Source organism: Pteropus medius, unplaced genomic scaffold (genome assembly GCF_902729225.1).
Source record: "Pteropus medius unplaced genomic scaffold, Ma_sr-lr_union100, whole genome shotgun sequence".
Classification (NCBI taxonomy): domain Eukaryota; kingdom Metazoa; phylum Chordata; class Mammalia; order Chiroptera; family Pteropodidae; genus Pteropus; species Pteropus medius.
In genome coordinates this window covers 3267266-3290794 of record NW_024356248.1, presented here as the reverse complement: position 1 = coordinate 3290794, position 23529 = coordinate 3267266, and the positions used below count along the sequence as shown (strand labels likewise).

The following is a 23529-nucleotide window of genomic DNA, read 5'->3' as shown; positions in this document are numbered from 1 at the left end:
GTCTCGATCCAGTTGGATTGAGAGACTGGCCTGAAGGGGGACTGGGGTTTCTGGAGGTCATGCTGGGGAGAATTTTTTAGGCAAAGACACCACCAGCAAGAACAAAGCTCAGAGGTAGTCTCCGGCCTGGTGCTTTTGGAGAGTCGAAGACGAGCATGTATGATATTTTTTCTTTTGCTTTGGATTTGGAATTCTGTGAGAAAGGAGGTAAGGGATGAAAGAGATACAGAAAATACTAATGATGAAGAAGGGACCATTGTGATTCAAGGAAGCACAAGAAAAGGAGAGAGAGAAAGCCAATCTTCCAAAACAAACAAACAAAAGATCGTATGATATTATGGAAGGAAATAATTGCTCCACAAAGATTCCTAATCCCAGTCCCTAACACATAATCTCTTTTCATTTTTCCATAACCTATCCGGGATCTTAATCATATACATTCATTGTTTTATGTGGTTGCAACTCAGCAAAACAAAGTTTGTGTTCTCGGTCAATAGTAACATGTAATCGTGATGTCAACCTACCCTTTCAGATTATTTTCCACACTAACTGTTGATGACCAAAATAAACAAGTCTAGCCTATGTCTGTCCTGGTGTCTCATTATTTTTGGTCACAGAATCCCTGCAGAATAAATCAATTTAGCGTGTATCTTCTTGACTCTAGCAACGACAAAGCAGGCCAGGAAAACCACATTTGCTCTCGACATAGCCGATATAAATCCATCATTCACCAAATTGCTGCATCTCTTTGGAAAGTGTCTCACTTTTGGAAAGTGTCTCAAAGTGTCAAAATATACCTTTGAACAATTGAGACTGGTTTTATTTCAATCAGTCTTAATTAGTGAGGTTTTATTATAGTTGCCATATCCCAGAAGTTGGAGTTGAGCAATATGCAGTGTGTGGCCCTTGGCCGGTACACATCGCCTTGGGCCAGCAGGGGGCGTGTGCGCTCCAGGGCAACGGCCCCCAGCAATCGGGGGCGTGGCTCCGCATCCTTGATGGACAGCTGAGGATGCGGGGGAAGATGAGGTAATAGCAGCCGGAGCGCGGAGGGCGTCGGGGTGTGGACGCGTGTGTGTGCGTGAGTGTGAGTGTGAGTGTGCGAGTGCGTGCACGAGCCAGAGACACTGTGTGTCTCGGAGCTCGCGCTGCGGACACCGATCACGCTGTATTAAATTTACAAAGGAAATCCCGTTCCTGGGAGCGAGGCTGCAAAGTTGAGGCCGGGCGACAGCTGCGGCCCCGGGGCCGGGTCATGGCGGGTCGCTGTTCGGCGTCTAGGGACTGGGGAACCCCCCGCGGGCCGGGTTTGCCTTAGCGCCCCGCTTGGGAGGGGCGATTCCTTCTGGAAGCGACTGAGCAGAGCCACAGGGAGGGGGAGCTCTCGCGTTCCGTGCGGCCGAAGCGTGGGGAGGGAGGGAGGGAGGGAGCGCGGGAGGGGAGCGCAGCGTGCCTTCCCGAGCGCGGGCGCGCGGCGAGGTCCCACCCCGGCGACTGCAGAGCCCGAGGCGCAACTGGTGCAACTGGTCTCGGTGCTCGCCTCGCCGTCAGCGCCAGCTCGCGGCCGCCGGGCTCTGGCCGCGCGCCCGCCGGGTGGCTTTGCAAGGCGGGGGCTTGTTTGCGGAGAGCCGGACATTTGCATGAAGCCACTCGACCCCACGGAGCAGCGGCTGCAGCGGCGGAGCCCGGCGGCGGCGGCGGCGGCGGCGCGCGGTCGGAGCCAGGCGGCCCCGGTCCCCGGGCCCCGGTGGATGCGCGGCTGGGGAGCGGCCCATGGGCCGGAGCTGAGGCTGCCGGGGGCGTTGGGGCGCGGGGCGGGGGGCGCGGTCGAGGCCCGGAGGCGGCGGCGCAGGAGGAAGCGGAGGAGGGCGGACGCGCCGAGCCTGGGAGCGGGACAGCGCAGCGCCGCCGCGGTCGCCGCCGCAGCCCCGGGCTCGCCATGCTCCTGGCCTCGGCCGTGGTGGTCTGGGAATGGCTGAACGAGCACGGCCGCTGGCGTCCCTACAGCCCGGCCGTGAGCCACCACATCGAGGCGGTGGTCCGCGCCGGCCCCCGCGCCGGGGGCAGCGTGGTGCTGGGCCAGGTGGACAGCCGGCTCGCGCCCTACATCATCGACCTGCAGTCCATGAACCAGTTCCGCCAGGACACGGGTGAGCCGGCCGCCCCTGCCCCACCTGCGCGCACCGCCCCTCCCTGCCCCGAGGTCTCCCGCCGGGCGAGCCCACCGGGGCCCACCCAGTCCGCACCCCGGCGTCGCCCAGAGGTGGTCGTGGAGGGGGCGCTTTCCTCCCCACCATCTTCTTAAGATAAGCCCTGCAATAAACGTCCACGCGATTAGCATCTGTGTTACGGTTATGCAAACCTAGCTACACCCTTGACCCTAACGACACCGCCCCCAACCCCCGCTATCTGTCCCCTTTTAAGCGCTTGATGGCCTCGCGTCTTCCACTGTGGAGATTCTGGGGCTGCCCCGCCCACAAGCAATCCTAGCCCAGAGTAAAGGCTGCCTGCTCCCATGGCCCACACATCGGCTGACCCTGCTTTGCCCCAGGCACCCTTGGGCCTGCCACATGCCCCCCTCATCACCCACCTCACTGCCTCCCCACGCGGGGTCCTGGGTGTGGGAGCTGAGGAAGGAAGCGGGGATTGCCCGGAGGCTCTAGCTGTCGTCTCGAGTGGAAAGAGCTGGGCTGCCTGGGAGGAGAGGCCGGAGTTGGGGGATTCCGGAGCACGGAGCACCCCGGATGCTGTGGGTTGGGACTGCTGAAGCAACAGGCCAGAGCCGACCGACAGAGGAGGGGGAGGGACGCGGCTTCGGAATGCCTGGCAGGGACGCCGCTGCTCCCTTTGTCCGCGGGGGAGGAGGCGGATTCCTAAGGAGAAGCGGCCCCAAGCTTCCTCCGGGAACCCTCGCCTTTGAGGAACTCTGGCTTCCCAGAGCGCTACACTCCCGTCTTTGCGTGAGAGGCTAGTTGCCACTGCAGCCACCAACAATCTCACTTTCCAGATGAACAGCCTTCCCATGTCAGAGCAAGAAAGAGAGCTTCCAGGGAGGAGGTCAGGGTGGCTGGGCCTCGGCGGGAGGGGCAGGGCAGAGCGGCGTGTCTCTGCCTGGCCCGGTGTGCCTAGGCTTAATTGATGACTTGGGACAAGTCTGTCTCCCCTTAGCGTCCTCAGCAGGGGATCGGGGCTTGTTTCTGGCATTCTGGCTGGGGCTTCCCAAGAGTCTGACTGGAGGAGCTGGAGAGGCAGGTGCGGGGAGGAGGGACTGCACAGGATGACGGCGAGAGTCCCAGAAGGTCCGGGAACAGCTGTGGGAGCAGGGCATCTAAGCCCCTCGGAAAGCCCCCACTTCCTGTGGGCTAATTAGGATTGTCATGGGAAAGGGGTATCTTTCCGCTCTCATGTCCCCGTCTTTAGTCACGACTCCCAACAACCTCTTTGCCAAGGACTTTGCAGACACTGGCCGAATGAGCAAAGTTTTCTGGGGGAAAACCTTCCAAAAGTGTTACCCGGTCTGGAGGGGCTTAAACCCCGGTGGAAAGGGGAGGGAGGCCGAGCTGAGAGAGACTGACTGGAGGAGGCGGGAACCAGGAAGACCTGGGAAGATGGAGAAAGAGGATTAAAGTGTGGCTGCGGGGGAGGGAGAGAATGTGTGCAGGCTGGAGAGAGCTCGTGGAGGTGAGGTTGGAGGCGGCAGACTGGGGGGCGGGCTGTGTGTCCGCAGAGGGGCACAGCTGAGCCTGGAGGTGGGATCAGGGAGACCAGCCCTTAGGACACCTGACAGGGAATTCCATTCCTGCTCAAAATAAACAGGCGGCTGTGAGCTTTGCTATTTGAAACAAAATCTCTGCAGCAAATGGAGAAACCACGCTGGTGACGCAAGAGTCCCAGCCCTTGTTCGCATTTGGGAAGGGAGAAAGTTTAATCCATGCTTAGGGGTATCTAAGATGGGCATGGTACCTTGGAAGGGTCATGGCCTGGGGCGGGGTGGTGGTGGTGGGGGTTCCTTTCCACATAAATAAAGTTCTAGGAAAACTGGGTTGAAGGACAGAAGCTAGGTACCTCCGCCAGGGCTGATCACTCTGCTCTGAGGACAGGCTGGGCACTGCCTGGTGGCTAGCAGTTTAGTCCAAGACCAGCCACCAGGACCTCAGGGCAGAGTGCCGAGGGTGCCTCAGATTTTCGACCTGGCCCCGGATCATTTTAAACACAGCCTCGGGGTGTGTTTCACAGTCCTGTCTGTCCTGGAGGCACACATTCCCATGGCTGAAGTTTTACCCCCTCATTCCGGTGGTGGGGTACCGAGCGCCTCCCTCCTCAGTGCCAGGCCCTGTGCTGGGTGCTGGCAGCCCTGGGCTGAATTCCCAGGAATGCTGGGTCTGTCGTGGAGCTTGTCAAAGTAGAATAGGATCTCTGGGTTTCTGGGCTCAGAGCCCCCTCCTCTTCCTTCCCTGCCAACAGACACACAGTTCCTCTCAATATAGCTCATTGATGAGGCGGTGGCAGGCTAGGAACTTTAAACTACTGGCTCCCAGGCAACCTCGGCCAAGCCCTGGCAATGTTTAATTAAATTACCCACCGTCTCTCTCTCTCTCTCCCCTAACTCCCCCCCACCCCCACCACCAATTCAAGCCACAGTTTGAAGCTGGGAACCAGAAACATCCCCATAAACAAAAGAGAGCTGGAAGTCCCCTGCCTGGAGGCGATTCCTCCCTTTTTTCGTTGGCTCTTCCATGTGGAGACATTTCCTGACGTGGGAGCTTTGTTTTTTTTCTTTTCAGAGGTTGCCTGCCCTGCTGCTGAGGGGGTCCTCAGACTGCCTGCCCCCCTGGGCTCCCATCTCATCCAGCCTGTCTCCAGGGAGATGGCTAGGAGGTTGCAGACACCCTCTGCCAGCCTCTGTTTGCCCCGGGCCTTTTGTCCCCCAGACTGCCTCCCGGTCTGAGCTTATTTGCATTTTACGCTGGTCTCCTCTGTGGCATTTTGGGCTAGAGAATCTGGAGGAAGGGAAGAGATGGGGACAGACAGAGGCGACTGGGTCTTGGCTGCTTCCAAAAGCCTTAGTTGGGTCCTCGCTACCTACGGTCATTTACCTTGACTGGGCTGACCTTTTCCGGCTGTAGGGCAGTGACTGGAGCATCAGTCTCCCCTGTATCTTCCAACACACCTGATCACTGCCCTCTCCAGGGCTCCAGGGAAGACCCAGGCTGGGAGGGGGAGACATGACAGGCTCTCATCCTGGACTCTTGGCTTCTGACGTGACCTTGAGCAAGGCCCTTAACTGCTCAGGCCTCATTTTCCTCTGTAGAATGAAGAGCAGCCTTACGAGTCCCTCTGGCTCCCATCATGCACATCGGCAGGTGAATGCGTTTGGCCCCTGTAACGGTGATGATGCCACTTAGAAGTGGCATGGTGTGAAGGAGGGACGTTTCCAGCTCAGAGTTTTCTATGCGACTCTGGCCTCTTTTATGGCTGTAATGCGGTGAGAGGGTCGGGTGGAGAGGTTGGATCATGAAAGGTTTGACAGAAGCCGATTTTCAGCCCCCCTCCTCCCAAAAAGAAACCCCTCCGTCCTCTGTGAGCACAGGAACGGAGGAGGCAAAGATCGGGGGACACGAAACACCTTTAGTTGTGTCCATTTTATAGGAAAGGAAGCAAGTCGAAACAGATTAAGTCGCTCGAAGGTCTACAGCTAGTCGATGGCGGAGCTGAGGTTCCCAGTTAAATGTTCCATACTCTACTCCTGCGTGCGGTGAGCGCGCGTGGAATGCCTCCTTCGTGCAGGCCTGGTGCCAGGCATGTGGGGGTAGCAATAACCAGCACCAAAGTCTTTGCCTTCCTGGAATATTCTAGCCGGGGTGAGGGGTTGCGGGTAAGAAAGGCGGGGATTTGGGGGCACGATGTGGGTGAAACACCCTAGAGACCTCACATCACACCTGAAAGGGGTCGTCGTCTCCCATGACCCAGGAGCCAAACCATCTTGAGTGCTCTGGAGAGCAGGCGTCTGGGTTGCCAGGAAAAAAAAAAAAAGTGATTTTTCTTTCTCGTTCTTCCTTCTTTATCCCATTAGAGGCCTTTTCCTTGGGTCACTGCACCCTGGGACCAAATGAGTTTCCTCGGATCATCTAGTCCATCGTCCCGATCATAGAAAGGTCCAGGACGGGTCCAGACGGAGTGGACCCTGGGAACAGTCAGACAGACCCCGCCATCTTTCTCCTTGCACATCTTTGCTCTGAGGTCTGCTCCTGTCGCTAAATAAGCTGCTCGGGCTGAGCTTAACTCGCTACTTTTCCCTCCCAAACCCAGCTCTTCCTCTCGACACCCCTTTGCCTGTGAACCCTCGGGTAGCCCTTTTACCGCTTGCCCATGGTCAAGGCCTGAGGACTCTTTGATGCATTCTGTCATTCAGCATCGTATTCGGGTGCCCAGGATGTCTGAGCGTGTAGAGCATGTGACCAAGCTGTTGGGCTGTCAGTGTGGGCATGATGAAGACTCAGGGTGAGTTCGCATGCAGATTCCCAGACCCAGTCCCTGGAGACACTGACCCCCAGGGCTGAGGGGCACCGCTGCTTTGTACCCCAGGAGATTCTGAAGCAGGCGATCCTGGAGCCTCTCTGGGGAAGCATTCGGCCACTCGTGGTCAAGTCTTACCCGTTTCCTCTCTGTAGGTTTTCTCCACCTGCTTTCATTTTCACGCCCAGCACCCTCATTACTTCTCACGTAGAACTAGTTAACAGAGCAGCCTTGGTCTTGTCACTTCTCTGTGTCACACACTTCACTGGCTCCTCATTACCTACAAATAAAACCCATCACAGCCTGGCGGTCTAGACCCTCTGCGCTCCGGCTCTCGCGTACCTTTCCAGGTTTATCTTCCTCCATGCCTTACATTTTCCTCTACACCTGACAAACCCCCGTCTGCCTTGACCTCGTGCATCCCCTCGGATTCTCTGACACGCCCCCCCAACCATTCACAAGGTCCCTTCCACTGCAATGCCCTCCTCCTCTGCCGTTTTTGCCTATTGAAATTCTGCTTATCATTCAGGTCCTACGCTATCTGTCATCCATTTCTTGAAACGTGCGCCACACCATCATTACCTCGTTTATGTAATCGATATTGACCGAGCCCATAGGACATGCCAGGTACAGGGGGTGCAGCCATGAGCAGACACACCTGGATGGGCGCCCGGGCTCGTGGGATTGGGAGTCCACTGAAGAGAAACATTCATCAGGTTAATCACACAGATAAGTGTGTAACTGCACGTGACGATAAATAGGAACGGGAACTTGACCTGAAGGATGAGTAGCGAAGAGGATGAGCTTGTGGGGAGGGACCAGCATTGTGAAGGGGCCCAGAGAAGCATGGCAGTGGGCAGAGTATATTATGTGTGAGGGGGCCACAGAGGTTGGCGGGTGGAGGGGACCGCCGTCCTGACCTCAGGGGGTCATGGAAGGGATCTAAGTACAGTGGGAACGTGGTCAGGTTCTCAGCCAACGTGCATTTGATTGGTAGCTTTCTTGGGGCCGTTCTGCCTCATAGTCATCGGCACTCCTGTCTTGCGTTAGACTGTGAGCTACCTGAGGAGCGCCTGGAGCAGCTAGTGAGTACTCGGCAATATGCGAGAAATGATAAAATGCCAAAATGCCGAAGTAGTCAGAAGTCATCAGTCGATCACGGCATGTCAGGAAGCCCTTGTTACAGGAAGCCGGTCACTGCATTAGGCAACGGGGCAAGGAGCTGGCCTCTGGTGTCCACTGTGCCTCCACTGAGGGCTCTGGTGTGAAAAGTGCTGTGATCCTGGTCCAGGCCCCGAGGGTGGGGCCTGGACTGGGAGAACCTTTCAAGACGTGGATGGCAAACAGCATAGGACCTGAACGATCCGGAGAATTTCAATAAGTAAACATGGCAGGCAAGGAGGGCATTTCGGTAGAAGGGACCCAGTGAACAGGGGAGGAGGTCAGAGATGCTTGAGGATAAAAGGGGCATCTGTTTGTCAGGAGCGGGGGTGGGGGGGTGGGGGGAACACAAGCACAGAAGAAGACGAACCTGGAAAGGTGTGTGAGAGCCACAGCAGAGTCTCCAGAAGTTCTGGGGCAATTCTCTGGCATCTCTGGGGCTGGCGGCACTTGTGAAAATGCCTTTCAAACACATCTGCGAGAATGGGTCAAATACAATGTCCCTGCTACCCTGGAAAAAATATAGTGTCATTTAAGCTCTCTAAATTTAATTTCTCCATCTCTAAAAGATGTTTCATAGGATTGCCATGAAGTCCGTATGATCTGGAATAGGAAAAAGTGCTTTCTAAATAACACAGCATCCCCTGCACTAAACTTTCCTATAGTCCTCCATCCTGCTTAGACATAGAAAATAAATTACAATCATAATCACCAACTTGCCACACGACAGGTGTTATTTCGGTGCTTTATCGTCATTCCTGCATTTAATCCACATTCACCCACTGAAGTAGCTCTCCGAACAGATGAGGAAACTGAGGCTCGATCACACGGCCGGAAAGGGACGGAGCCTCCACTGTGGGACACGAAGCCTGTCCTCTTTGTTCCCCAGGGAGCTGGCTGCTTAGGAAGGAAATGGAGGCCAACCAGGGGACTATTGCCCCCCTTCCTCCCGTCCTCCATGTCCCCTGCAGAGGGCCTGGTGCTGAATAGGGGATTGTTCTGCCTCTCCCTCCTGCCTCTGAATGTTGATGTTTTGGGTCATTAGGGGCTTGGAGACGGGGTGGGGGGCAGGTTATGACCCTGGCAAAGGCCTGAATAGCCATTGTTCCTTTTCTTCCCCCCTTGAATGGGATTCTGTCCCAAGTCTTGGTGTCTCCCTCTGGGTCGGAGGAAGGGTGAGTCAGAGGCTGGAGAAGGGGAGCCTTTTCCCACCACGTTGATGGATAGAGCTCAGGCAGACAGATTCGGAGCCTCCTTGGAGCTCCCTGGCCTCCCCACCTGCCTCAGACCAGGTGTCCTCAGCCTCAGTGATGATACCATGAAATGAGCCCCGGTCTGGGCATGGGGTGGGTAGAGGAGAAGACAGTTACGGGCTTAGTTTTCCCTTCGGTCCTGCAGGCTCCCTTCCACCGTACCATTCTCCTGCCAAAACCCTGTCCCGGCCCCCCGACCCAGCAAGACTATAAAAATTAAGATAACCCTCTCTTTAGGAGGCGTTGAGCTTCTTGAAAGAAAGACATCTGATAAACAGAAAAGTATTTTTATGACCATTATTGTGGATACAAGATTCGATGATGGGAAATTTGAGAGAATGCGCTCAATCTGATTTCTCAAAGTAAGACCCCAGCTCAATCACCACTGCCTCTGGGCAGCATTCCTGGACAGAGGCAGAGTCTTCCTCTGCCCTCTCGGTTTCCATGGCCCTGTGTCCTTTTCCTCCATAATCCTTGGGGCAGGGACTTTTAGGGACAGGGGAGAAGGAATATCCTATTTAAGAGCACCTATTGTGTGTCAAGGGCTTCATATGCCGTAAGGCATAGGAGAAATCCAGGACCTGGCATACACCAATGCATATTTGTTGAATGAATATGTGAGTCACAATTAACTTTCACAAAGACTCAGCAAAGATGTTACCATTCTGCTTCTGACGGATGACAAGGAGGCTGAGGAATCCACATGAGCTAGTAAGTGAACAAACTCGGTTGCAGACCAAGGTGTCTTGAGTCCAAACCAGGAGGTGCTCCTTCTGGTACCAGGCACTGCCTGCCACGTGTCTTCCTTGTAATTCACCCGTTTCACCCTGGTGCGACTGCAGACTCCTGTGAGGCGGGAATGAGCCTCACGCAAAGCCGCTATCTCCACCACATGCAGTAGGATTCATTTACTGTTTACTTATTAATGATACAATTCAGTTTCCTTCCTTGCTGACCTTGACCCTCTGCTCTGTCCCGCTCTGGCAGGGACCCTCCGCCCTGTTCGCCGCAACTACTATGACCCGTCCTCGGCCCCCGGGAAGGGCGTGGTGTGGGAGTGGGAGACGGACAACGGCTCTTGGACGCCCTACGACATGGAAGTGGGCATCACCATCCAGCACGCCTACGAGAAGCAGCACCCCTGGATCGACCTCACTTCCATCGGCTTCAGCTACGTCATCGACTTCAGCACCATGGGCCAGATCAACCGGCAGACTCAGCGCCAGCGCCGCGTGCGCCGGCGTCTCGACCTCATCTACCCGATGGTCACGGGCTCCTTGCCGAAGGCCCAGTCCTGGCCGGCCAACCCCGGGTCGGCCGCCTTGCCCCCCGGCCCGCCCTGCTCCTGCCCACAGTGCGTCCTGGTGATGAGCGTCAAGGCGGCCGTGGTCAACGGGAGCGCCGGGTCCCTGCAGCCCCCCGCGGCCCGCAAGAACGTGGCCCCATCTGGAGCGGTCAAGCTGCCCCCGCCACCAGGCCCGGGGACCAAGCCACTGGACAGCACAGGCACCATTCGAGGCCCGATAAAGAGCGCCCCATCGCAGCCCATGCGGCGACAAGCCTCCGGCACGCCAGCAGGGGCGACTGCGGGCTCTCCTGCCAGCCCCCCAGGAGCCAACGTCAAGACGGGAAGGGTGGCCCTGGCGACTTTGAATCGGACCAACCTGCAGCGACTGGCCATCGCCCAGTCCCGGGTGCTGATCGCCTCTGGGTAGGTGCTTCCACGGCCGGTGCCTCTAGGGGGTAGGGGGCGGGGAGGGGGATACCACCTGCGGACTCGCCTGCCCCGCAGAGGTGGAGGAGGGGCTGCCGACACTTAAGCTCTGGTCCTCTGCCCCGCAGGCTGCAGGTGGAAGGCGGAGCCTTGTTTGTGGTAGATGAGGGAGGGTTTAGCCTTTGGGGGCCACAGTTCGGGGGAGGGGGGCGGAGGGGGGTACTCAGTAATAGCCAGCAACATAGTGCGCTGCCACCATGTTGTAGTTTGAGGGCTGTATGGCCTCATTTCATCCTTAGGGCAGCTCTGCTAAGTAGGCGTTTTGATCCTATTTTCAACGTGAGGAAATGAGAAGCTCGCTTGCTCAGGGGCACATAGCTAGTCATGGGCAGAGACCCCGAGTCACGCTCTAGGAAGGGTGACGTCAGAGCCAGACTTTCTGACTCCGCGGGGGCCGCTTCCCTCTGCAATAGGCGCCACCGTGCCTGGCATACAGTAGGTGCCAAATAAGGGTTTGTCCCTTTCCTCTGGTCTCCCTGGAAACTGAAGGGGTCCCCGTCCCTTATTCTGTAAAGGTGAAAACAGGCGAGTTACAAGGAGGGGGAGTGGGGATGTGGGAAGCACTGCGGGGCTCCAGAAGGAGCACCTCCTGGTTTGCAGTCAAGACATCTTGGTGTGTGGCCGAGTTTGTGCACTTACTAGCTCATATGGATTCCTCAGCCTCCTCCTCAGCCCTCAGCCCATGTTAGTGAGTCCTTCCCTTGTGCTGGACACTGTCGGAGCATTGTCTCAGTTACTTCTGTGACAACCTTGTGATGTTGTAGGTTCTGCGATGATTGCTTTCCATGATCTGCTTGGTCTGCCCGATCATAAAATGAGAGAGACCCAGGCCCACGGGGGGCCCACAGCCTCTGCCTGCCCGTGCCTGTTTTTTTGTGTGTGTGAGATTGGCCTCCCAGTCTTCCCTTTCTTCAGAGGGGCCTGGCCCTGCCTGCAGCCCCTGAGTCCCCAGCAGTGGGTAGTGTTAGGGTGGACACCTGAATGTGAAAGTCAGGCCGTCCAGAGGGGTTCCCTGCACATAGAGACTCAGCACTGGGAGGAGAGAGGAAGCAGGGTAAGCTGCGGACCGTCCCAGGGGTAAGCCACTGACTCTGCGTAAGGTCTTCGTGTGTGTGACGCTTGCCCCGACCGCCCCATCGTGTCTTTGTGAGTTTCCCACTCAGGAAACTCACAGGTGCACTTGACGGCCTTATCCCATTCCCTTACCTTGTGATGCAAGTGGCAGGCATGGCACTTAGCTCAGAAATAACTCCCCAGGGGGAGCCACAGAGCTGTGTGCTAGGCCCCACGAGTAAGGGCGTGGGACCCAGGTTTTAGTCTCCTGGTCCACGGCTCTTTTTGCTCAAACCCACCTCCTCATTGTAGGCAAAGGCCATTTATAAATGGTTGAATGCTGGTCAGAAGCGTGAGACTTTCATATGACTTCCTCCGAGCAGGTCAAAGTATTTGGGAGTATTTGGTACCTAAAAGTGCCTCTGCTCAATTTCTCCACAGTCACACCATGGCATCTAGGGGCCTCGGACAGAGTTCAGGGTAGTTGCTGATGTGGATAAGAACTCAGCCACCAGAACCTGACCGCCTGGGCTGGAACCCAAGTTCCTTGCTGTGTAACTTGGGGCGAGCTTTGCATCCTCTGTCATCAGTTTGCTCATCTGTAAAATGGGGATAATAACAGCACCTTACTTATAGCGTTGTCGTGAGGATTAATTGAAATATTTGGTGTACAGATTTAGCACGGTGCTCGGTACGTAATAAGCATCCGGTCAGAATCTGCTGCTGTTGCGGCTGGTGTTATTCACGGGCATCTCCTGAATATGCCCTGGGTAACTGTTGAAGCGAAAGCTGAGCAGCCTCTCCTCACTTCTGGTGCCTTTGACAAATGCCAAGTGACCCCATGCCGCAACAGAAGGAAAGGAACCCCAAATCGCTTTAAATCCCAATGAGGGAGTGGGCAGCTCTTTATCTCTCTGCTTTAGTCTCTCTGCCAGCCAGCAGAATCAGAGAGAGAGAATAGGGTGGAGGGCCGGGCAATGCAGTCTCAAAAGGGCTATAGAAAACGTTGGGGTTTTTTTTCCTCCGTTCTGCTTTCCTGACGTGAGAGGCCCTCCCCTCCCCTTCTCTATCTTCCAGCCCTTTCCTTTTCACCTCTTACCACCTCCCTCACCCCCATACCATCTTCCCCTCCAATCTTTCTTGGCCATTTAATTAGCGTGTTTATTCCCTTTGTCTGCCATCGCCATCGACCTTCTGTTGTCCAGTGGCCCCTTCCCCCTCCTCTCTCTGCCCATGACCTCTTCAAGCAACTTTCCCACGGAAAAAAGGAAGGCCAGGGAGGGTGGGAGAGGTGGGATGCAGAGAAGGGTTTGGGGGGAACAAAAGATCCTGTGAATTATTCAGAGACACAAGCAGGGGACTTCTGAAGAGAAGAGGGGGAGGCGGCCGTAGGCAGAGGGCGGGAGTCGGCCCTCTGGCCTTGTCCTGCGGAACGGAGGCTCTCCTCTCTCTAGCGAGGCCTCGGTTGCTGGAGAGACAAGACACGGTTCTGCCCGAGGATTCCTAGGTTGGCTCAGGACCCCAGGAAAAGCCTTGCTGCTCACAGATACGTACAGAGCTATTCCCCGGCCTTCGACGCCCCCTCCCCTGCCACCTTGCCAGCTTTTCTATTTCCTTAGTTTTTTATTTCAGGGACAGAAATGAAAACTTGAACCCTCCAGAACTGGGATCAGCCCAACAGAATGGGGGCCAGTGCGGTGTCTTCTGATTGGCTGACAAGTGGGGCTGAGCTGAGCTGCCTGGAGGATGTGGAAGCATGCTTGCCATTGGGTTGCTGGTTTCTAGAAGGAGGGCTGGCGTGTGAAGCCGAGGCCTCAGCTGGTTCTGATCCGTGTGAACTACCTGGGCCAGTCTCCATGGTTTTCATTTTACCCAGTAACCCGTGGGGGAGGGATGACCAGTTGTCACCAACTCAACAGTCCTAAGTGCTGCCCAGCATTCGACTTGGCCCTGACTTGGCCCTTTACACTTGAAGTCCTCGAGAATCTGAGAAAATTGGGATATTACAGCAGGAAAAGACTATATCGAGCCTAACTTCCTCTTAGAGTTGGGAAAGAAAAATGTAAATAATCACCCAAATTTGCATAACGCTTGGCTATTTACAAAGTATTTGCTCTAGATCCTAAATCCTCACAGGGCCCCCCTGGGGAGAGAGAGTGCCCTGTTTACAGCTGTGGTGACTTAGATGCGGTGCACACAGGCTGTGTGGCTCTCTCAAAGGCTCAGGTCCATGCACAGCTGGAGGGGAGGCAGATTTCCAGCCCCTTTGCGGGGGTTCCTCCCACTATACCTTTCTATATTTCATAAACAAACATACCCCTTCTCTCCAATCCCCAGTGCCTTCCAGAGCCTAGTGACAAGCCCTTCAGCCATGTCATCCCTTTCCTGGCATGGCCGGGACACCCACGTCTCCCACAGTATTCACGGGAGTCCCCCACATGCCAGACCCTCCCTCTCTTCAGACCTTGCCCCCATCCCAAGTTCTGGGGCTGCCTGGGGGGTGTGCTCCGGGGAGTCGGACTATTTCCTGGTTAGGCAGATTGGGTGTGGAAACCTGCCAGTCCAGTTTGTGGGAACAAAGGTAGCTTTTGTCACCCACATCACACTACTTATCAGCGGGAGTGGGGGCCTTGGAGCTGGCAAGGGGGACAGGCAGGTGTGGGGCTGGGTGGCATGCTATCCTCTGGTGGGGAGCCTGGGCACAGGCACAGGGGGCCGGACCCTCACTCCCAATCTCTCCAGATGGAGCCGGGTAGAGAGGCGACTGGGCCCTGGGTGGAGTCCCAGGGGTTAGGCTGCCACCTGTTTCTTAGGTCCTGGGGTGGGAAATCATCAAGACATCTCCCTGGCATCTTTTGACCCCAGACCCTCACAGGTAGGGAAATTCAGACTCCAAAGTTAAGGGACATGATGAGGAGTTACTGGCAGGATTGGGATTCGAACTCGATGTTCCTGACTCCCGTCCATCACACTATGCCTGGCCCAGTGGGGCGGGTTGGAGTCCAGAATTTCATCAGGGCCTCTTTTCTTGGCCGGCTTTCCCTTGTTTTAAATTCTCCTCCCCCCACCTGGGTTTGATTTATCCTGGGGACAGTTTCCGAAGAAAGTAGCCTCTGGTGGGTGTCCCGCTGACACACAAACACTCCCACATCTGTTATTTCCATGTCCTTCTCACAAGCCTGGTGCACGTGTCATGGTGCCCGGAAGAGGCGGCATCGCCGGGGAAGCTCCCCGGGCACGTGGGGGACAGACAGACGCACGGCTCAGCCTCGAGGTCCGCTCCAGCTGTCCCCTCTCCGTCGAGGGTTAATTCCTTCACTGCCTGAGCGCGATGGTCTCTGTCTGCAGCGTCGGGTGACAGATGACACAGACACAAGAGCTCCGCGTAGCAAGTGGCTAAAACGGGCTCCGGAGCCAGATTTCTTGGGTCCGCATCCTTAGCTGTGTGATCTTTACCAGGTTTGCTTAACCTCTCTGTGCCTCGACTTCCCCGCCTACTAAAACGGGGTGCATAATAATAACACCTCTTGCACAGGTTGCTGGGAGGGTGCGATGACATGTCGTGAGCAGTTAGAATCGCGCCCGGTACGAGGTGGGCTCTGTCCGTGTTTAGCGATTGTAACACATGGACGAAGAAGGCTCCTGGGCTGTCTCGTTCACTGCTGTGTCCCCGGCATCTGGCAGTGTCCAGCACGATGTCGGGCTCAATATGAGTGGACAGATAAACGAGTCGTAAACAAATCAACATGCTCTTTCTTCTTCCTCCTGTTCTCCCGATACCACTCTAACCTCATAGCAGAACTGCTGGCTTCTGGAGCCATCTGTGACCCACCCTGTTGGCTTCTCCAAGCCGACATGGCCCTCCAAGCCTGGGCGGCAGGGAGGCACGGCGCAAGACCCAGCCCTGCGCACCCCATGGTCCTCAAGTCAGCACCGTGGGGGGCCTCGTCCCTCTCAGGCAGCTGTGTGGTGTCCTCTCCAGCTTGGCTTGAGTTGCTTGGGCGTAGGACGTAAAGAGGAGGAGGCTTTGCCTGGTATTTACGTCTCTCAGGGAAAAGGAGACGCGGCAGCTGTCGGAGCCATGGTTTCCACATGCTGGACTGGCGACTGGCGGCATCTGCATCCTGCCAGCAGCAGCCCGTGAAAACGCAAGTCCTTGTGCCCCACAGCTGGACATTGCCGTGCAGGCCCAGGGCGCTGTCTGCTTAAAAGTTTTAGGTGACTCTTATGTACACCCAGGTTTGAACTCATTTCTTTGTTTTTTTTTTCTTTTCATTCTTTCAGCAAATGGTCATTGAATGGCTGCTAGTGTTAGGCTCTGAACACAAAGGGCAAAGATTTCTGCCCTGATAGAGCTTAGATTCTAGAAGGGGAGATAATAAGCAGCAACAGCTGATTTTATTTTATTTTTTTATTTTTTCAATTTTTTTTAGGCAAGGCAACCCTTGGTTGACCTCACAGATTGCAAAGACCTTGTCAGCTTACAATACTTTCTTTCTTTCTTTCTTTCTTTTTTTTTTTAATTTTTTACGCCTACAGCACCCGGTCTTCCTAGGTGGTCTCCCATCCAAGTACTAACCAGGCCCCACCCTGCTTAGCTTCCGAGATCAGACGGGATGGGGCTTGTTCAGGGTGGCGTGGCCCTAGAATGCAGCAGCTTATTTTAAAAGCTCGTAAGTTCCATGGGGAAAAAAGAAGAAAAAAGTAGAGCAGGGTAAGAAGGCTTGGGAGCCCCAGGGCGAGACGGACGAGGAGGTAGCAGTGTTAAAGCGGAGGGTCTCAGGAACCTCACTGAGAAGGCGAGATCTGAGCCAAGAGCGAAGGAGTCGTCGGAGGGAGCCAAGCAGGCTTGTGGCGGAAGAGCATTTCGGGCAGAGGGAACAGCCTATGCGAAGGCTCTGAGGCAGGAGCATCCCTGGCTTGTGAGAGAAACAGCTAAAGAGACGAGTGATAGAGGGGGAATCGGAGAGATGGGAGGATGGAGGGGGCAGTGCTGGTGCCTCAGGCAGGGCTGCGCAGGGCTGCGTAAGCCTCGCCGGGGCTTCGCGTGAACTGGGGAGCCCTTCTGAGTTCTGAGGTTCTGAGTGTGGAGGGACATGGTCTGACTTCAGGTCTGAAGGTATCGCCTCTGGCTGCAGTGTTAACAACCCTGTGTCTTTAGTAGGAATAAGCCGTTTCTGTAAGAAAGTGGAACCTTCCGTGGGTGACATTTTGGAGTTCTCACCCTGGCGCATTTGGTCCCACTCGTCAAAACCGTAATGCCTCTGCTCTTTCTTCTGCAGGGTCCCCACTGTCCCCGTGAAGAACCTACATGGGTCCAGCCCCGTCAATCCTGCCTTGGCAGGTAAGAGAAACCTGGACTGGTCTTGCTCAGGGTAGAAAAGAAACCAATGGAAGGAAGCAGGTGGTGAGCATTTGTACAAGAGTGAGAATTTCGATGTTAATTAAAACAAAGGGGGGTCGGGGCCGTTGGGCCACAGGGCGGGAAGAGTTTGGGGAGGAGAATTGACTGCGAAAAGCAAAGCACGCTGTCCACGATGAGTGAATGGACCCGTTTCTGGGAAAAGCCGAGGGTTAAGAAGACAATCCGTGACTTGTGACTTGTGAGAACTCCGTCGGGGAGGAGGGCAGTAGGCGGATGGGGAGCGAGGAACTCGGGGAGCCCTGGGGAGTTAACCAGTTGGCCCTTCCTCACCCCTGCCCTGCACTTCCAGGAATCACCGGGATCCTCATGAGTGCAGCTGGGCTGCCTGTGTGTCTCACCAGGCCACCGAAGCTGGTCCTCCACCCGCCCCCTGTCAGCAAGAGCGAAATTAAATCCATCCCGGGGGTTTCCAACACAAGCCGCAAGACCACCAAAAAGCAAGCCAAGAAAGGTATCAGCCGCCGTATCTCGTGGGAGGCTGAGAGCTGGAGACTTGGCTCGCGGCCCTGGCTCTGCCTTCACCACTGAGGGTCGTTCCCGTGCCCTACTGCTCTGTGCCTTAATTCCTGTATCTGCCAAGCAGGCCTAACTCGTACCTGTCCTGGTGATCACACCAGAGCGGATCGTGTGTGGCTCAGATGGAGACACCTTGAGAAATACAAAAATGCAGTGCGGAATTATAGAAATATGAAGCGTGACAAATAAAATTCGTTAGAGAGAAAGATCACCTTGGCATTGGAACCAAAACAAACTGGATTCACGTTCCAGCTTTGTCACTCATAAATCGTGTGGCCTCACAGAGCCTCTGTTTCCTCACCTTTACAATGGGGTGAAAACTCTCATAACCAGTATCCGGCGGGGAGGCCCTGGAGTGTGACCCCTGACCTTTGGGAAGTAGGCGCTGTCTCGAGTCCCTCTAGAGCCTCCAGCCGCTCTCGGCACTTGAACCCTCCTCCTCCAGAAGCTCCTTCCTACCTGCCCACATTCCCACGACTACGGGGTCAGTACCTGTGCCCGCCCCGGCACCCGAAGGACCCCGCCTCAACCCTGTGGCTGGTCTTTCTGGCCACCGGTATTGGTGGTTAAATGTGTTGACATTTGCCCCTAAGCCCCCACTTTTCAAATGTGTTGGCAAGTTTCAGTTCGATCAGACATATATTGCACTTAGCCCAGGGCCTGGCAAGTAATAATAGGCTCGCAGTTAACGGAGGCTTAATTCCGATAAGAGATGCAGGTCGGTGAAGAGGAAGGGCCTGCTTCCAGCTTTGGGCTGTTGCACGATCCACTTCCTCAAACCCTTGTCCTACTTTTCCAGTCCTTCGAAATCTCGCTGCCGAAATGAACTCGCTTGCCTTGCTGGTTAATCTGATAGGAAATGACAGGAGTTTGCACTTTCCCGCTCTTCCTATTACTAGTAATGGCACATATTGTATGTACCCTTCAGCCAGCAATGTGCTAAAGAGCTGTACGTCCCTTAGCTCATTTAATTGTCAACGCAACCCTTGGACGAGACGCCATTGCTCGTCCCCATTTCATCGGTGAAAAACAGAAGCTTAGAGAAGTTGAGGGGGTCGCCCAAGGAGGCACAGACCCTTTTTCCCTTCAATGCCTCCTTCCAGCCTGTGTCTTCGCCACCCCTCTGCCTCCGGGCTGAGCTGCCTCTTAGGGATCCAGTCCCAGAAGAACTTCCAGAATCATCGCACCCGTCAGGGTGCTTCCCAGAGCATCAGGCTCTCCCTGCTGCATGACACGCCGTCGACGGCCAGAGGAGGCTGTCCTGAAGCTGTGGTGATAACTTCCCGGTTTCCCAGGAAAGTGGCACCCCTTTGACGCCACATGATAGATCGAGACAGTACTTTAGCACACTGTCAAATAAATGCGATAAGCCTAACGGCGTACAGAGAGGGCTTTCATTTCTTTTATCTTATCTCATCGTTTGGGCAGGTCCAGACTCTTCGATGATATGGAAGAGAAACGCACTCCATCTTTCTCAGTTAAAAAGTGGGTTTGTTGCAGATAGGCAGGGAGATGGGAGGGAAGTCACCGCAGGAGGTAAAGGCAGGTGCGGGGAACACCCCCCACCCCCTCAGACCACCTCTCTTCCTCTCCTGTCTGCTGATTCCCTTTCAAATGTTTCCGTCCAATTGCAAAATAAGTTCCTTCCCTTTCCTGCTTTAAGCCCGGCCGACAACTCTCTTCTCCGTCATGCCCAGCGTGGCAAGGCTGTTTGATCCCTCGTCTCGGTCTCGGTGGCCCACTGATCACCCTGTCCCCACAGGTAAAACCCCAGAAGAGGTGCTGAAGAAGTATCTGCAGAAAGTCCGGCACCCACCAGACGAGGTGAGTGCAGGGGAGCAGGGCAGGGCTCCCCTTCTTCACCAGCCACAAGCATTTCCTCTGCCAGAGTTTTCCAAGTCCTGACAGGTCCAGAGCCTGTCAGAGCGGACGCCTGCCCGGGCTCCAGGGTTGGTGGTCTCTGAGTGACAGCTGAACCTCTCTCTCTTCCCCATTCAGCAGAGAGCTGGTCGATCCTAAACGACCTCAACATGACACTCTGAATTTAAGAAAAAAAACGGTATAATAAGATACGGGGACTGACTTCAAAATGGGCTTGCTATAGCTCAGTGGTTCACAACCAGAGGCGATTTTGCATGACTCTAGGGGGAGAGGGGTTGCTGCTGGCATCTAGTGGGTAGAAGCCAGGGCTGCTGCTAAACACACTTCAGGGCCTGGGACAGCCCCCAGCAGCCAAGGATTACCCCGCTCCAAATGACAGTGCCACAGTGAAGAAATCCTGTTGTAGATTTATTTAAATAACAGCCCCTTTAGTACCCTAGAATTATCATTTCTTTACAGAAGTTCAGCTTAAATAAAGTTTGTCAATGGGTCTATCAGCAAGCATTCATTTCCTTCATTAGTGACCGAAGGACACTAAGGAAGGATGACATATCGTCAAAGCCCTCGAGAAGATTGTAATTTTGTTGGCCAGCCTGAATTAACATGTACTGATGCCAAGAATTATTTCAGGAATCCTTCTGTTGTGTAAAGCAAGACAAAACCTCTGTTTAGATTCCCAGTGGTCCATGTACCTTGGTCTGTGGGCTTTCCAGGAGAGGGGCGGTGACAGCTCACCTGACCTTTGATCACACGGGAACCAGCGTTGGGATGCTGGAGCCTGCCGGGCTGGGTGAGGGCTGAGGGCCTCTCTGCTCTGTCCCCTGCCGCCCCCCAGGACTGCACCATCTGTATGGAGCGCCTCACAGCCTCCTCGGGCTACAAGAATCCGCAGCCGACGGTCAAGCCTGACCTGGTGGGCAAGCTGTCCAGATGCGGCCACATCTTCCACATCTACTGCCTGGTCGCCATGTACAACAACGGCAACAAGGTGGGTGCCGGCCGTGGCCACCTCTTGCGCTGGTCCCTGGGGGAGCGGGAGTGTGAAGGCCCCATCGGGGTTGCGTCCAGGAGATCCAAGGGGTCTTAAAAGCACCCCAGGAGTGATGCTCGTGGCTGTTCTCAGCAGGTCCCATCCTCCACAAAATTGTAATGTGGCAAAATGTGTCTTTGCCTTTCCTTTCTGCTGTGCTTACCTGGTACCCACTCTCCCCTCCCCCACCCCCAGTCTCTACCCTGGGCATGGTGGTCTAAGTGGTGTACACTTCTGTCCTTGAAGGTTCTGGGGTGGAGGTGGGGTGTCCATTGTCATGGCCTGTTGCTAGGAGAAGGGGGCCCCGCCATCCGTGAGGGAGAAGCAAGTTCTCGTCACGGCACTGGGTCCACGGTGAGCACCCGTTCCTACCGCCATAGATTTGCTAGTCACCCTTCCTTTTCTGGGGCTAGTGATTTTCGGTTATCATTTCTTTTCTTTGGACATTTTCAAAACACCCTGACTACCCCTTCAAAAGCATTAGAGATTTTGCCAAGGTATATACCTGGTCGCCCCTTACGATCCTGCTGTTGGATTTAGGGAAGGCTGTGATGCTCGCCTTGTCCTCCCACGAGAGCTGGTTTCCAGGGATCTGGGAGTGACCTCGATGATAACTCTCTCTTTACAATGTCCCAGCTTTTTCTAAGTCCTTGCCTTTTCTCATCTTCTTTCCTGTGCCTGAAATAATCTTCTCTCTTCATCTCCATGAATTCGAACCCTACTCATTTCTCCAGGCCCAGCATGGATTGCATCAGAGTTTGAGATTTCCCTGACATCCTCCAACCTCTTACTCATAAAAAAAAAAAAAAAAAAAGTATGGCTTTGGAGACTGCTCTGCTCTGTATTTCTCTTGCTGTGGTGTGGGGCGGTGGGGGTGGGGGGTGAAGCAGGGGCAGCTGACCTGACATTGAACCCTGGCTTAGTAGCCGAATGACCTTGGGCAAGATTTTCAACTCTCTGAGACTTCATTTTTCCACCTGGAAAATGGAGATAAAACAATACCAGCTTTATTGGATTTTTTTTTTTTTTTACTGTTATGATTCAAATTGATATCTCCTTTGTATTAATTATGGCTACAGTTATTTTCTTTTACCTTTATATAGCCCTATGACTCAATTTTCCAAAGTGCTGAGGATCTTTCTCAGTGTCTCAGAAAGTGCACGTTCGATCATTGATGGACAGTGCGTATCTGGACCCCGAGCTCACTTTCCTGACTCTGAACTAAATGGTTACATTGGGACTTGGCATGTTAAGAGGTTGTTTTGGGTTTAAAAGAGGTTCTTAGTACATTCATTCCCTTTTGATGACTGAAAGCAAGAATAATCTAATACTTCTTTGCATTTATCTCCATGGTACTTTAAAAATGTTTCTTAAGATTATCTTTTATTGTCATTGGCATTAATACTTTGAAGTATGTAGTTTTTTTGTTTGTTTTGTTTTTTGTTATTTTATTTTATTTTTATTTTATTTTATTTTTTATTTTAATTTAATTTTAATTTTATTTACACAGAAGAGGAAAGAAAAGGGCCTAGAGAGGAAAAGAGTGATTCACCCAAAGACATGAAGCAGGTTCAGGGCAGAGCGGAGAGTGGGACCCTGGCTTCTTGACCCCGAGCCCTGGATTCCCGTCCTTTGATCACGTGGAGTAACCTCTGTTGCCCTGAATACCAGCTATGCCTTGAAATGAGTAGAGCTTGAATTGAAACGTCCCTAAATAGCTCCGCAGAGAATCCCTGCCTTCCCAAGGAGATGCAGGTGGCCTGGACAGCTCTGGTCCCAGCTGTGCGACAGCATTTTTTACACACGTTGCTCCCTGCACACTCAGGCCTCCCCTCTCCTCACTCCCTTTCTTCTTGGGAGCCTGGGAATAGGATTTACTGTCCAGGCTCTCCTGCCCCCTCCCCCCGCTTCCAGGCAACACCTCGCCAGGCCCTCTGTGAGACCGTGAGCCCTTACATCAGTACATCCAGAGTACCCGCCCCCACACACCCCCCAAACAGAGCCCCGAGGTGCTGTGCAAAGCCTGGTCTCCTTCTCTACCTGCCCCTTAGCGTGGAGTATGGGGCTGTTTGTGGAACGTATCTCCTGCCACTTTGGAGAAAGCAGAAATGGCCTCAGTAGCCGGGCAGGGGGGCGTCGAAGGTCTGTTACTCATTTGGGTACACTGTGTCCCCCTGGCCCTTCATCTCTGGTCCTTTTGGGGGTTGGGGGCAGGTCATTACCAAAACCGTTCTCCAATCTCGTTGTTCTGGCCTTGTCTCCTCAGGATGGGAGTTTGCAGTGTCCAACCTGTAAGACCATTTATGGGGTGAAGACAGGCACCCAGCCTCCAGGGAAGATGGAGTACCACCTCATCCCCCACTCCTTGCCTGGCCACCCAGACTGCAAAACCATCCGGATCATCTACAGCATCCCCCCTGGCGTTCAGGTGAGCCCACCCTCTGCCATTGGCTGTCATTGTCTCGGGTTTAAATGTTTGCAGGTAAATGTTTCTTTTAGTCCACTTAAGATGCTGAAACCAAACGCCACAGATTGGTGGCTTTTAAACAACAGAGGTTTATTTCTGGAGGCTGGGAAGCCCCAGACCGAGGTGCTGGCAGGATCCGTGTCCGGGGAGAGCCCTCCTCCTAGCTCATAGATGGCCGTCTTCTTGCTGTGTCCTCACGTGGTGGATGTGGAGAGGAAACTCTGTAGATGTCCTTTTTAAGGGCACTAACCCCATTCATCAGGGCTCCTCCCTCAAACCTAATCATCTGCCAAAGGCCCCAGCTTCTACTACCATCGTATTGGGTAGTAGGTTTCAACATGTTAATTTTGGGGGACACAAACTTTTGGTCTATAACATTTTACCCCTAGTCCCCCCAAATTCATGTCCTTTTTCTGTGCAAAATGCATTCATCCCATCGCAACAGTCCCAGAA

General features: G+C 54.4%; 1 protein-coding gene and 1 pseudogene across 5 annotated transcripts in view; one reads left to right on the top strand and one right to left on the bottom strand.

Annotated features, from left to right (window-relative positions):
* Positions 1-1008: 1008 nt before the first annotated feature.
* DTX4 (deltex E3 ubiquitin ligase 4) overlaps positions 1009-23529 on the top strand; it is a 30277-nt gene continuing 7756 nt past the window's right edge. For 2 of the 5 annotated variants that reach the window (XR_005652252.1, XM_039860127.1), the window contains exons 1-7: positions 1833-2150; positions 9918-10641; positions 17040-17101; positions 17472-17633; positions 19461-19522; positions 20415-20567; positions 22876-23037. Coding sequence is in view for 4 of the 5 variants with exons in the window: in XM_039860127.1 (XP_039716061.1) it covers positions 1940-2150; positions 9918-10641; positions 17040-17101; positions 17472-17633; positions 19461-19522; positions 20415-20567; positions 22876-23037 (1536 nt within the window). In the remaining variant the exon portion in view is untranslated. Of the gene's footprint in view, positions 1030-1829; positions 2151-8001; positions 9293-9473; positions 9642-9917; positions 10642-17039; positions 17102-17471; positions 17634-19460; positions 19523-20414; positions 20568-22875; positions 23038-23529 lie in introns of those variants that run through there. The other 3 variants (XM_039860130.1, XM_039860131.1, XM_039860129.1) reach the window with 3 other exon arrangements.
* Positions 16288-16406, bottom strand: LOC120600917 (uncharacterized; annotated as a pseudogene).